We start from the raw sequence: 13,988 nt of genomic DNA, 5'->3' as shown, positions 1-13,988 counted from the left end.
CTGGGCACTTTGCTAGGCACTGGGGATAGACTCAGGAACAACATGGTCCCATCGCACAGCCATCATGCAGTTTGACAGGGATGGGGACAGCTCGGCAAGGATACCCCAGAGGGAGGGGTCAGGTGGTAGGCCACCCCTGACAGGCTGCCTGCACTCTGGTATGTCCTTGGTCCTCTGCTCCTGGGAGTGCTGTAGAGGGGAGGGGTGGGGAGTGGGGGCCACAAGGGCCAGTTGCCACTGACCATTTGCTCATATAAATATATATACACAAACCCTGAAGGAAGTATTGGCCAGCTCTGTGATAACTAATGCACTTACGAGTCCCTTTATAAGGTCCCTAAGGGAGTAGTTTTTCTTTTGCATGGTTGTCCTCATGGGGGCACAAGAGAAGAATGAACATTTCTCTGAGTCAGATTATTCTATTATCCAAAAGAGAGAGTCTAGGAAGTAATTCATTAATTATTATTGAGATGGGGTCTCACTCTGTCACCCAGGCTGGGGTGCAGTGGCAAGATCTTAGCTCACTGCAGCCTCCATCTCCCAGGCTCAAGTTATCCTCCTACTTCAGTCTCCTGAGTAGCTGGGACTACAGGTGCACACTACTGTGCCTGGCTAATTTTTTTGTATTTTTTTAGTAGAGACAGTGTTTCGCCATGTTGCCCAGGCTGGCGGAACTTCTGAGCTCAGGAGATCCACCCATCTTGGCCTCCCAAAGTGCTGGGATTACAGGTGTGAGCCACCACGCCCAGCCGTTCATTAATTTAAATGAAAAAGAACACATGGAAGGTTCAGAATGATGAAAGTTTTCTGTTTATTTGGGCTCTTGGTTTCTATTCCCCCTGGATCTACCTATTCTCAGCCTCATATTGCTCACTTGCTGTACGAAGCCTCACTTCTGAGGTTGTCTCTTTTCCCTACATTGGTTGAGGCTGCAGAGAAAAACACCTCATGCACTGTTTTGTGCTGGCATTAGTTACCTGAAAACTTTCAAATAACCCTGATCTGCCCGGATGAGATAAACTGAGAGCAAACACTGACTGCCAGGCCCTGGCTACTCAGAGAGGATGGATAGCAGCCACAGCACCCAGGAGCTTGTTAGAGATGCAGGCCCAGGGTTCACACTCTGCATTCCAGCAAGACCCCAGGTGATTCAGTGTGTACACTAGAGCTTAAGAAGCGCTGGGCTAGGCCAGTCCCAGCCACCTGTATTCTTCCCAAGTGTGGAGAGAAGCACCCCAGGATGCCGCCGTTTGTTCTTGTCCATTCCCACTTGCCCAAGGCACATGCCTGTCAGCGGGAGCAAAGGTTCCCTGCTCCCCCGACACCCACCAGCGCTCACTGACTAGCTCATCTGCTTTCCTAAAACTCAAATATACATTTCCATAAGTATCTGGGTCAAATTCAACATTTGTCAAAAACAGGCTTATTAGGTTATGGCTGAAATACAATGACTGATACATATTTAAGGTATACAATTTGATACGTTTTGACACGTGTCTACCAGTGAACCCACAGCCACAGCATGATGATAAACATCGGTCACCCACTGACATTCTCCATTTCATTCTCCGTGTCCCATCGAATTCTCCCTGCCATCCTTAGGCAATGACTGTCTGCATTCTGTCACTATAGGCAAGCTTGCATTTTCCGGAGTTGTACATACACAAATGGAATCATACACTATGGCCTCTTTTTTGTTATTTATTTTGAGATTTATCATGAGTACTTTGTGTACTGTATCAATAATTAATGTCTTATTGCTGAGTAATATTCCATTGTATGAATATAATATAGTTTATATACTTGTTGATTTTTCAGAAACGGGGGTGTGTTTCTATTGTCTCACAGTTGCATAGGCCAGAAAGTTCTGGGCTGGCCTTTTCTGGTCTAAGATGTGATTTCAGGCAGTGGTGGAGTTGGCATCAGACAGCCGCTCTCCACAGCCCAGTTCTCATGTGCCCCGACCATGCATCCCAGAGGAGCCGTCCCGAAAAGGGACGCCTGCTCTCCCAAAGGCTGCAGGCTGAAAGGACATACTGCTGCCTTTGGGAGCTACCATAGGTAGGAATCTCTGTCCCTTCCTGAGAGCAGACCAAGGCACGGGTCCATGAGGTGACCTGCCCATGGCCGGCAGCTGCACAAGCCTGTCGCCTTCCTGTGCTCTTCCTCCTGTTTCTTGCAGAGTTCTTGCCCAGTATTGCCAGCATCAGTGTCAGCCCTCTGATGGAAAGGAAGTCCACTGCTGGTGTCCTGTGAGAGCACAAAGCCTCCCTGGGCCCAGCCTGAGTCTTTTCTCAGGGAATGGGGAGAGCAGCAGGTTTGGGGTGGTGGGGATGCAGGTTTGTATCAGTGGTGCAGCCTTGGATGACAGAGTGATTCAGGGTGAGGAATCAATTTCTTACATGTTCCCAAGGTTGACCTTGGCCTCTGTGTGCTACACAGACCCTTGTTTAGTGTCATAAACCACAGCACCCACCTAACACTCTGGGAAATGATTTTTGTTTTGCAGGCTCTCCTAGCAGGCATGCGGAACCGTGAGAACAGCTCGCCCTGCCAAGGCAATGGCGAGCAGGCCGGCAGGGGCAGGAGCTTGGGCTCTGTGTGGCCAGGAGAGGAGGAGCCCTGCAATGATGCCACCACCCCTTCCTACAAGAAGCCTCTGTATGGCATCTCACACAAGATCATGGAGAAGAAGAATCCTCCCTCGGGGGACCTGCTAAACATGTACGAGCTCTTCGAGAAGGCAAACGCCAGCAACAGCCCCTCGTCGCTGCGGCTCCTGAATGAGCCACAGAAGCGGGACTGTGGCAGCACCGGGGCAGGCACTGACAATGACCCCAACATCTACTTCCTGATCCAGAAGATGTTCTACATGCTCAACACCCTCACGTCCAACATGTCCCAGCTGCACAGCAAGGTGGACCTGCTCTCCCTTGAGGTGAGCCGCATCAAGAAGCAGGTGAGCCCCACTGAGATGGTGGCCAAATTCCAGCCGCCCCCTGAGTACCAGCTCACAGCCGCGGAGCTCAAGCAGATCGTGGACCAGAGCCTGTCAGGGGGGGACCTGGCCTGCCGCTTGCTGGTGCAGCTCTTCCCCGAGCTCTTCAGCGACGTAGACTTCTCCCGAGGCTGCAGTGCCTGTGGCTTTGCGGCCAAGCGCAAGCTGGAGTCGCTGCACCTGCAGCTCATCCGCAACTATGTGGAGGTCTACTACCCCTCGGTGAAGGACACGGCTGTGTGGCAGGCCGAGTGCCTGCCCCAGCTGAACGACTTCTTCAGCCGCTTCTGGGCCCAGCGGGAAATGGAGGACAGCCAGCCCAGTGGCCAGGTCGCCAGCTTCTTTGAGGCAGAGCAGGTGGACCCCGGCCACTTCCTGGACAACAAAGACCAGGAGGAGGCCCTGTCTCTTGACCGGAGCAGCACCATCGCCTCAGACCACGTGGTGGACACGCAGGACCTCACTGAGTTCCTGGATGAAGCCTCCTCACCAGGCGAGTTTGCGGTCTTCCTCCTCCACCGGCTCTTCCCCGAGCTCTTCGACCACCGCAAGCTGGGTGAACAGTACAGCTGCTACGGGGACGGTGGAAAGCAGGAGCTGGACCCGCAACGGCTGCAGATCATCCGCAACTACACGGAAATCTACTTCCCCGACATGCAGGAGGAGGAGGCCTGGCTGCAGCAGTGTGCCCAGCGCATCAACGACGAGCTCGAGGGCCTGGGGCTGGACGCGGGCAGTGAAGGCGACCCCCCGCGCGATGACTGCTACGACTCCTCCAGTCTGCCCGACGACATCTCAGTGGTCAAGGTGGAGGACAGCTTTGAGGGCGAGCGGCCGGGCCGCCGCTCCAAGAAGATCTGGCTGGTGCCCATCGACTTCGACAAGCTAGAGATCCCCCAGCCTGACTTCGAGGTTCCCGGCGCCGACTGCCTGCTCAGCAAGGAGCAGCTGCGCAGCATCTACGAGAGCAGCCTGTCCATCGGCAACTTCGCCTCGCGCCTGCTGGTGCACCTGTTCCCCGAGCTCTTCACGCACGAGAACCTGCGCAAGCAGTACAACTGCAGCGGCTCCCTGGGCAAGAAGCAGCTGGACCCCTCCCGCATCAAGCTCATCCGCCACTACGTGCAGCTGCTCTACCCGCGCGCCAAAAACGACCGCGTCTGGACCCTGGAGTTCGTGGGCAAACTGGATGAGCGCTGCCGGCGCCGGGACACGGAGCAAAGGCGCTCCTACCAGCAGCAGCGCAAGGTCCACGTGCCGGGCCCTGAGTGCAGAGACTTGACCAGCTATGCAATCAACCCCGAGAGGTTCCGGGAGGAGTTTGAGGGGCCCCCGCTGCCCCCCGAGAGGAGCAGCAAGGACTTTTGCAAGATCCCCTTGGACGAGCTGGTGGTTCCCTCGCCTGACTTCCCGGTGCCTTCTCCCTACCTGCTGTCTGACAAGGAGGTGCGTGAGATCGTGCAGCAGAGCCTCTCCGTGGGCAACTTTGCAGCCCGGCTCCTCGTCCGCCTGTTTCCCGAACTCTTCACCGCCGAGAACCTCCGGCTGCAGTACAACCATTCCGGGGCTTGCAACAAGAAGCAGCTGGACCCCACGCGGCTGCGGCTCATCCGCCACTACGTGGAAGCCGTCTACCCGGTGGAGAAGATGGAGGAGGTGTGGCACTACGAATGTATCCCCAGCATCGATGAGCGGTGCCGCCGCCCCAACAGGAAAAAATGCGACATCCTCAAGAAAGCGAAGAAAGTGGAGAAGTGAAGGCCTGTGACCTGCCCAGAGATTCGGGGTCACCAGAGGCTGAACGATGGGCACCCTTGGGACTGAGCAATACTTGGGAGCACGCCTATGGCATCTACAGACAGGCACCTTATGTCCGTGGGGAGTGGCTTATTACATTTGCACACGTAAGCACCCACCCATCCGCAAGAAAGAAGCCTTGAGTTTGGTCTCTTGTACTTACAACTTCTGTCCTATGTGCCCCGGCGGGGCAGCCTGAGTGTGGGGAGAGCAAGCTGTGAGGGCAGGGACCAGAGGGTAGGGGTCCTCTCCCTGGTTGTGCCCTCCCCAGCCCCTCACAGCTTAAAATGCAAACCCAGCAACTCTCTTGCCTCTCTTCCCATATTTTACATCTTCCATTTTTACCCATTTTTTTCTTTTTAATTAAAAAGAAACCCTTAAAAAAATCATTGGGCTCTTTGGGGGCCATTTTACTTAGAAAAAAATCTCTTTAAAAGTGCCATGTTCGTGCACAGTGGCTAATCATAGCTTCAGGTGGCATGGATACTGATTTTACTGACCTTGTTTTTTACATCTGATTTTGGAAGAGTCAAGATGCCCCTTGGATAGCAGTAGAGGGGATGGAATAGTGCGAAGTCCGTCACCACCACTTGCAACTTTTCCCTTCTGCTCTGGTGCCTGGGAAGGCTTCCGTTCAGCTTGGCCTGTCCTTCAGGCGCATCGGTAGAATGTTGTATCACTCTGTAGGCGAGAACACTGGATGATGATTATATGAATGTAGACAGCCGTGGAAACACGTTCGCAGTGTCTCCATCTGAGCCGTGTCCTTCCACTGCCCCCATTCCCTCTCCATACATGGTTGCTGGTTGGAGGGAGTGGATGTGTTTCCTTGGAAAACAGTGCGGGGGCTTTTGGCTTCTTGTTAGATTTAAGGGTGGGCCTCTTTGAGCTCACCATGAACTGTTTACTTTTCCGTGTGTGTGTTTGTACAAAATCCAGGTTCCGGGAGCTCTGTGGTGACTTCCCCAGACCTCAGTGTTAGCTCCTCCAGGCAGCACTACATCCTCATTCCTCAGGGCGGGCCCAGGTCTGGGCCTCTCTTGGGGATACCAGGCATTGGAAGGACACAGGCCATCTCAGATGGGGTACACATGTCCCTTCCCAGGGTCCACTCAGAAATTTCCTCTTGGACTCTCTAGAAGGTCCTGCTGTCCTATACCTGGCCACCCCCTGCCTTGGGGGGCACATGTCTTTGTTCCCTCCTGACTGGGAATGTCAGGCTCCTGCAGGCCAGCTGCATGCTCTCCAGGAGCACCAACTGGGAAATTCCCCAACAGGTAAAGTCCTTTAAAATGATACTTTTACCTACCTAACTCTGGGGGCCAAATGCCTAAGAGGGAAAGGAAACAGTCAAATGCAAACAATACATCATACCAGAGTCCTGGAAAATTAATTGAATCACACAGGGTAGTCATAGAACCCCTGTGGGATGGCTTAATATTTTGCTACTTTAAAATGCAGAGATAACAGAAACAATCTGAATTTTCTTCATTCAGCTGATAAGGACTTCAGTTCCAGTGGCTGTATGACATAATTTTGCCAGGAGCATTTTTTAAAATATAGGATTTTAAAAGCAATGTTAAGTTGCTGATCTAACTAGTAAATTTGCTCCTAAGTGTCATGTACAGATTATTTCTGTTGAAACTGCAAGCAGATTTAGAAAGGCACAGGGACTGAATGACTCTCTGTCACACACAGCTACTCATGCACACACGCACTGCTTACTAAAAGCTGAAGTGAGATGAAGGGGGCCTACACGAATAACAAGTTCAACTTCTTTGTGCCTGGAAAGGAGGGACTGGAGCAGCCAGGAGACTCACTTTCCCCCCTCGCTTGGGCCCTTCTCTATGCCTTAGTCTCTCCAGCACATGCACACAGCATGCACACACACGCACCCTACCCAAAGACAGCTGTGGCCCTCTCCCACCACCTCCCCCTTCCCACCACTGGTTGTTGGGGGCTGGAGTGGGGAGGTCCCATGGAATTTGTTCTGGTTTCTAGGATGTAAACAAGAGGACTCCAAGCCATGAACTGCCCTGCTTTCTAGAGGGTGGAATGTTGACCCTGCAACTTTAGAAGCACAATCATTTATTAATAATTTTTTTGAAACTCCCATCTACCCCTGTTAGAGAAATCAACAGGTTCTAGGAATTAAATATGTCTCTTTGTAACCCAGAGCATGTTCAATTTTTGGAAACCGTATTTCAGTGATTTTCTTAATACCTTTCATGTGTAGGGCATCTTCCCCCAGAATCTTACAGTCCCTTTCTGTGAAGAGAAGTGGACACACCTGGGAACTCTTCCCATCTCTGGACTGTCGTCAGGAGACGCCTGCAGGTCCTTGCCCTGTCTGTATGGTGTCCTCACTTCTCCATCCATACAGGTGGCTCCAGTGGGCATTTTTTTATTTTAAATTTTTTACATGAAGCAATAGAAGTACAAAATACTTATTTTTTCAAAATTTAATGTGTTCCATGAAACCTGTTGGCAATCCGTTTCCTTCCCCCACATCTAAATTCTTTGGTTTTTAGTTGTTTGTTTTTTGGATTTTTTTTTTTTTTTTTTTTGGCCTTGTATCCCAAGGACTAAAAAATTAGCACAGACACGTTTTGATGTTGAATGAACTAGTAAGTCACAGTAGGTAGTAGTCTTCATTGATTTCTCTGTAAGTTTTTAAAGAATGTATGAAGATAGTCATGAATGTACTGAGTGTTCGCATCCTGCTTCAGTTCACCTTGGCTGTGTCTACAGGACAACAAATGTTTGACAGGGAATAAAGTCGTGTCTGGTGTCATTTGCGCTAGCGTGCCCCTCCCCTTTCGGTCTTGGCTCCAAACCTTCCTTTCCTTTTATGTTTGTGGGGAGGGGGAACCACATCAGCAGCAATCATCAACCAACCAACCAATGGGATCTACTTAGTGGTGAATAGATTGGCTATTTAATTGGTAAAAGTTGCTGGTCTGACCACACCACAGCATGACCACTGGGTTCACTTACAGATGGCCTCCGTTTCCAACGTTCCCCCCAAATGTTTGCTTCTTGCCCAGTCGAGAGGGGATCGCGAGACTCCCGAGTGGAGGTTGTGAGCTTGCACCCCGCCTGGCTGTGTAGATAGACTGTATGGATACATGAAGTGAGGGTGGGGGCCAAGGGGCTATTACTGCTGTTTGGAAATACTTGCCTCTCGTAGATCCAGCCTTAATGTTTTTCTGACATCCTAGTAATAGCAGACCCTGCACAAAGTGGATATCAGACTTAATACTGTGAGGAGACAAAATAATGAGAATAGTTTTACCAAAGATAATGAAATCTCGCATCATGTCTGCATTTTACCATAGATTGGAGTGCATCCTTAGGAAACTGAATGTAACAAAAACCCAGGACATTTTTGGAAATTGTATGCTCTTCAGCAACTTTGTGTGAATTTTTATACAAACACTGTTTTATGAGTTATATAAAATGTTATAAAAATAGAAAAACGTGGTCTCGTAACATGTTATTTTCTTAGAGCACTGGTCTCAGAATATGTCTTGGTCTATTTGTTTTTGTGTGTGGCCTCCTCACCCGCCTCCCAGGGGAGAACGTGAATGTTCCGGGGGATTTCAGCTTCTGGGGCTTCCACACTCTACGTGTCAGGGGTACAGCTCACAGGATTTCAGTTTGGCCACAGCTGAATGAATGAGAAATTGCCAGATAAATCCTCCAAACCATTTCTCCGCAAACCACTTCCTGGCTATGTAGTGGGAGGCTTGTTTGACCTTTTTTAACCTTTCCTGGTCAGGTGCCAGGCCAGTCCTGCAAAGCCAGCAGAGTTTCATTTTCATTTAACCGCCTTTTTTTTTTTTTCACTTTGGATCAAATGGGTTTTAGTTTCCCCCTGCCCCAACCCTGCTAGAGTGCAGTGGTATAATCATGGCTCACTGCAGCCTCGACTTCTGGGCTCAAGTGATTTTCCTGCCGTAGCCTCCTAAGTAGCTGGGACTACAGGCCCACACTACCATGCCTGGCTAGTTTTATTATTGTAGAGATGTGACCTCACCATGTTACCCAGGCTGGTTTCAAACCACTGGCCTCAAGTAATCCTCCCACCTCAACCCCCAAAAGTATTGGGATTACTGGTGTGAGCCACTGTGCCCGGCCTCATGTATTATTATTTGTAAAAAGGGATGTTTTCCCTCACCTTCTCTTCTCTTTGGCTAATTATAAATCATTAAACTTAATATTTTATAGTAATAATTAGGCCAGGTGCGTTGGCTAACACCTGTAATCCTAACACTTTGGGAGGCCAAGGTGGGTGGATCACCTGAGGTCAGGAGTTTGAGATCAGCCTGGCCAACATGGTGAAACCCCGTCACTACTAAAAATATAAAAATTAGCCAGGCATGGTGGTGCATGCCTGTAATCTCAGCTACTTGGGAGGCTGAGGTGGGAGAATCGCTTGGACGTGGGAGGCAAAGTTGCAGTGAGCCGAGATCATGCCACTGTACTCCAGCCTGGGCAACAGAGACTCTGTCTCAAGGAAAAAAATATATATATTTATATAAATATAAATACATATATAATATATTTATATAAATATAAATACATATATAATATATTTATATAAATATAAATACATATATAATATTTATATAAATATAAATACATATATAATTATATAAATATAAATACATATATTTATATAAATATAAATACATATATAATATATAAATATAAATACATATATAATATATTTATATAAATATAAATACACATATATTTATATAAATATAAACATAATATATAAATATAAACACAATATATAAATATAAACACATTTATATAAATATAAATACATATATAATATATAAATATAAACACATATATATATAAATACATATATATATAATATATAGAGTAAAAATTGTATCTCAAGATGTCAGAGAAACTTCTTTGGCCCAGGGATCAGAAGATATAAAGTAGTTGGTGGCTCATGATTGAAACACGTACTTCAGTGAGTATTTGCTTATTTGATAGCCTTGAAATTTCTACAGCCAGCACATCCGTGCTGTAAACCTTTTCAGCAGGTGTGCCTTGGTTGGGGGCTGGACCTGAACCTCCAAATGCTAAATCCACTAGCCAGTTTAAGCAAGAAGTGAGGAAAAGCTAAATTCTTTGAGACTCTTCTGGCTGTGGGTATCTTTGTTTTCTTCCAAAAAGAACATTCCCAGAGTGTTTCAGTGAGAGTATACTTGTAAGATCTAGTTCTCAGAAATAAGAACTCGACACCAGATTATCATGATCATTGGAATGGTGAAATGCAGTGGACTCTAAGGAGCTTTTAGATAAATCTGGAATATCTGGGCCGGCGTGGTGGCTCACACCTGTAATCTCAGCACTTTCGGAGGCCAAGGCGGGCGGATCACTTGAGGTCAGGAGTTTGATGCCATCCTGGCCAGCATGGTAAAACCCCGTCTCTATTAAGAATACCAAAATTGGCTGGGTGTGGTTGTGAGCACCTGTGGTCCCAGCTACTCAGGAGGCTGAGGCAGGAGAACTGCTTGCACCTGGGAGGTGGAGGTTGCAGTGAGCCGAGATCACACCACTGCACTCCAGCCTGGGTGACGGAGTGAGACTCCATCTCAAAAAAAGAAAAAATTTGGAATATCTGGCCAGTGGTGGAGAAAGGAAAGAACAAGCATTGCTTCTGACTGGAATGGCACCAACATTCATTGAGTATATTTTATGTGCCAGACACTGCTAAGAATGGAACCTGGGCAACGTGTTATCCTTTCAAAAGCCTTGTGAGGTAAGTACCATAATTATGCTTTGTTAACAGGTGAGAAAGCTAGGGACGCAAATGGTGTCTACATTATCTCATTTGCTTCTCATAAAAACTCATTGTGGTCACTGTTATTAACTCAGTTTTGTGGTGAGGAGAGAAGTTGGTTTCTTGCTCAAGTTCACACAACTGGAAATTGGCGGTGCCGGGATTTGAGCCCAAGTTGGCCTCTGATTTCCATCATACCCAAGCCACAATACACAAGACTCAGATCCTAAAACAATTGCAAGTCAGCAGTGGTGTCTCACTCCCATCCTCTAAGCCCCAGTGTGTCTGATCTTAGATATAGGAGTGCTGGTTTTAGAATTAAGCTTCAATGACAGAGCCTTGGGAGCTAATGAATGTAAATAATAGAATTAGGGTGGGCGCGGTGGCTCACTCTTGTAATCCCAGCACTTTAGGGGGCCAAAGTGGGTGGATCACCTGAGGTCAGGAGTTGAGACCACCTTGGCCAACATGGTGAAACCCCAGCTAATACAAAAATTAGCTGGGCATGGTGGCGTGTGCCTGTAATCCCAGCTACTCGGGAGGCTGAGGCAGGAGAATCGTTTGAACCCGGGAGGCAGAGGTTGCAGTGAGCCGAAATGGCACCACTGCACTCCAGCCTGGGCGACAGAGTGAGATCTTTTCTCAAAAAATGAAACAAACACAAAAAAAATTATCTGGGCATGGTGGCGTGCACCTGTAATCCCAGCAACTGAGGAGACTGAGTCAGGAGAATTGCTTGAACCCAGGAGACGGAGGTTGCAGTGAACTGAGATCAAGCCACTGCACTCCAGCCTGGGTGACAGAGCGAGACTCTGTCTCTAAATAAATAAAATAAAATAATAGAATTAAGCTAATTCTAAATAATTATAGCAATTGTGAACTTTTTTTTTTTTTAAGAATGTGAAAGTAACTGCTGTAGATCAGGTTCCCTAGGAGCAGAAGCTGAGACAGATTCTTAGGCCATTAATTGAGGGCGTGCTGTCAGGAGACAGGACTCAGGAAAGGAAGAGAACCGGGGAAGGCGAGAACCAAGATTGTGGTCTCCGATGCAGTCTAGCCACATTCTCCTCCACGAGGAAGCCCTGCAACGTGAATTGTATGGCAGAATTAGTTCTGGTTGAGGCAAAGGGGCTGGTGGGTTATTGTCCAAGGTCTTCCCTGGGAAAGGGGTAGTGTCCCTGTCCCTTTGGCCAGGACAAGGCTCCAGAGGTGCCTCTGTGGTGGTTAGCAGCCAGCCCTCAGCAGCCATGGCGTGGGTGCTCTGGTAAAGGGGTTTGGGTGGGATTCTGTCTGCATCCACTACTGCAGTGGGTCTCAAGAGTTTACCTGCATCAGAATCACCAAGGAACAAGTTAAAACAGATTGCCGTGAACCACCCGCAGAGATTCTAATGCAGTGGGTCTGGGGTGGGGCCCAAGAATTTGCATGTCTAACAAGTTCTCAGGTGATGCTGGTGCTGCTTGTCCTGGAACCACAGGGGAGGACCAAGGCACTATAGGTAGCTTCCCAAAATGTGCTGTCTGTGGTAGAGAAACTGAAAGGTTAGCATTTTCCTGGGTATTAGCAATAGATCTGAGTTGAAATATGTGGTTTCCTGTTGTATTCAAATAAAACTGACTGCTGCTTTAACTAAATCTTTAGCTTAGGAAACTAAATCTTAGCTTTCAGGCCGGTGGGAAGAGGCCGGTTTACTAATGCTTCACTATCAGGGCTTATGGGCACTGGCCACATACAGCACTTGACAGAATGTTTCTTCACAGGGAAGGCTGTCTGTTGATTTTAGGGATTAAGAATTCATTTGTTCTTCTAAACAGTCTTTGTATTCCTGATGGTGAACTGTGTTCCTAATAGAAGTTGAGAGCGTGTAATGCTACATATAGCCTGTCCTTCCAGGAGCTCCTACAGTGTGACTCCTGTGGATTCAGAAGTGATCACGGGTCCTGAAATCAGAGTTCTGTTTCTAATAATAGCTCCCATTTTTGAGCACCTGTATTGGGTCAGGGATGTGCTGGGAACTTGATATATGTCATTTCGTTTAATCCTTACAGAAACCCATTTTACAGATGGGGAAATGGATGCTTCCAGAGTTAAATATCTTGGCCAAGGTCAAATAGCTGGCAGAGCTGGGGCTTCTAACGAAGGCCAGACTGACTCCAAAGTTTGTGCTCTTCATTTCTGTGCTGCCACTTATGTAGCTGTGCCAAGTAAATCAATTTCTCTGTCTCTCTGCCTAGTGGTTCCTGTGATTTAACTTGGGGTTTTGCTGACTGCCCACTATTTCGGGGCTTCTGGATCGCCCTGGTGAGAGAGTATAACCCAGGAAACCAGCCGGGTGCAGGGGCTCACGCCTGCAATCCCAGCACTTTGGGAGGCTGAGGCAGGTGGATTACCTGAGGTCAGGAGTTCAAGACCAGCCTGGCCAACATAGTGAAACTTCATCTCTACTAAAAATACAAAAAATTAGCTGGGCATGGTGGTAGGTGCCTGTAATTCCAGCTACTTGGGAGGCTGAGGCAGGAGAATCGCTTGAACCTGGGAGTTGGAGGTTGCAGTGAGCTGAGATTGCGCCATTGCACTCCAGACTGGGCAACAAGAGCGAAACTCTGTCTCAAAAAACAAAAAGTAAACCCCCTCCAAAACCAGGAAAACTTTCAGTGCCACAGAAAATAGATTAAGGAATGCAGTAAGAATATCTCTGCCTCTAAGGCAGTTGATTCATTCAGCAAATATATTTGGAGGACCAGCTATCTGCTGGGCAGTGATCCATAATTCTAACAAGTCCCGACCTCGGGAGTTGGTAGTTAAGAAGTTAGCCGGGCATGGTAGCTCATGTCTGTAATCCCAGCATTTTGGGAGGCCGAGACGGGCGGATCACCTGAGGTCAGGAGTTCCAGACCAGCCTGGCCAACATGGTGAAACCCCGTCTCTACTAAAAAATACAAAACTTAACCAGGCATGGTGGCAGGCGCCTTAATCCCAGCTACTTGGGAGGCAGAGGCAGGAGAATCGTTTGAACCGGGAGGCCGAGATTGCAGTGAGCCGAGATCGAGCCATTGCACTCAAGCCTGGGGGACAAGAGTGAGACTTCTCTCAGAAAAAAAAAAAAAAAAAAGCCCATTTGAGCTTGAAGAGAAGGTTTTGGTAGTAAACAACACAAAACCTGACATCTCTTACCTGAAGCCAGTTTTCAACATGTACGAGGATAGAACCAGACTGGGAAGCTTGGCTCCTCCTCACAGTGCAGACAGCTGAGGCCATCGCAGATGGAATTAGGCTGGGCTCTGGCCTGAGGCACACCTGCAGGACGGCAGTGTTTCCCGACTCCTGTTTCTCCAGAGACTGAAACATAGTTGCTAAGTTTGCTGTGAGTGCTGACAGCGGAAT

General features: G+C 48.3%; 1 protein-coding gene across 3 annotated transcripts in view; it reads left to right on the top strand.

Annotated features, from left to right (window-relative positions):
- BEND3 (BEN domain containing 3) overlaps window positions 1-8,274 on the top strand; it is a 49,497-nt gene extending 41,223 nt beyond the window's left edge. For all 3 annotated transcript variants that reach the window (XM_054493000.2, XM_063666485.1, XM_063666484.1), the window contains exon 4: window positions 2,510-8,274. In XM_054493000.2, the coding sequence (XP_054348975.2) occupies window positions 2,510-4,756 (2,247 nt within the window). In that variant the 3' untranslated portion in view covers window positions 4,757-8,274. The remainder of the gene's footprint in view (window positions 1-2,509) is intronic.
- The last annotated feature ends 5,714 nt before the right edge of the window (window positions 8,275-13,988 follow it).

This window comes from Pongo pygmaeus, chromosome 5 (assembly GCF_028885625.2).
Source record: "Pongo pygmaeus isolate AG05252 chromosome 5, NHGRI_mPonPyg2-v2.0_pri, whole genome shotgun sequence".
NCBI classification, from domain to species: domain Eukaryota; kingdom Metazoa; phylum Chordata; class Mammalia; order Primates; family Hominidae; genus Pongo; species Pongo pygmaeus.
This window is presented reverse-complemented; position numbering and strand designations above follow the sequence as displayed.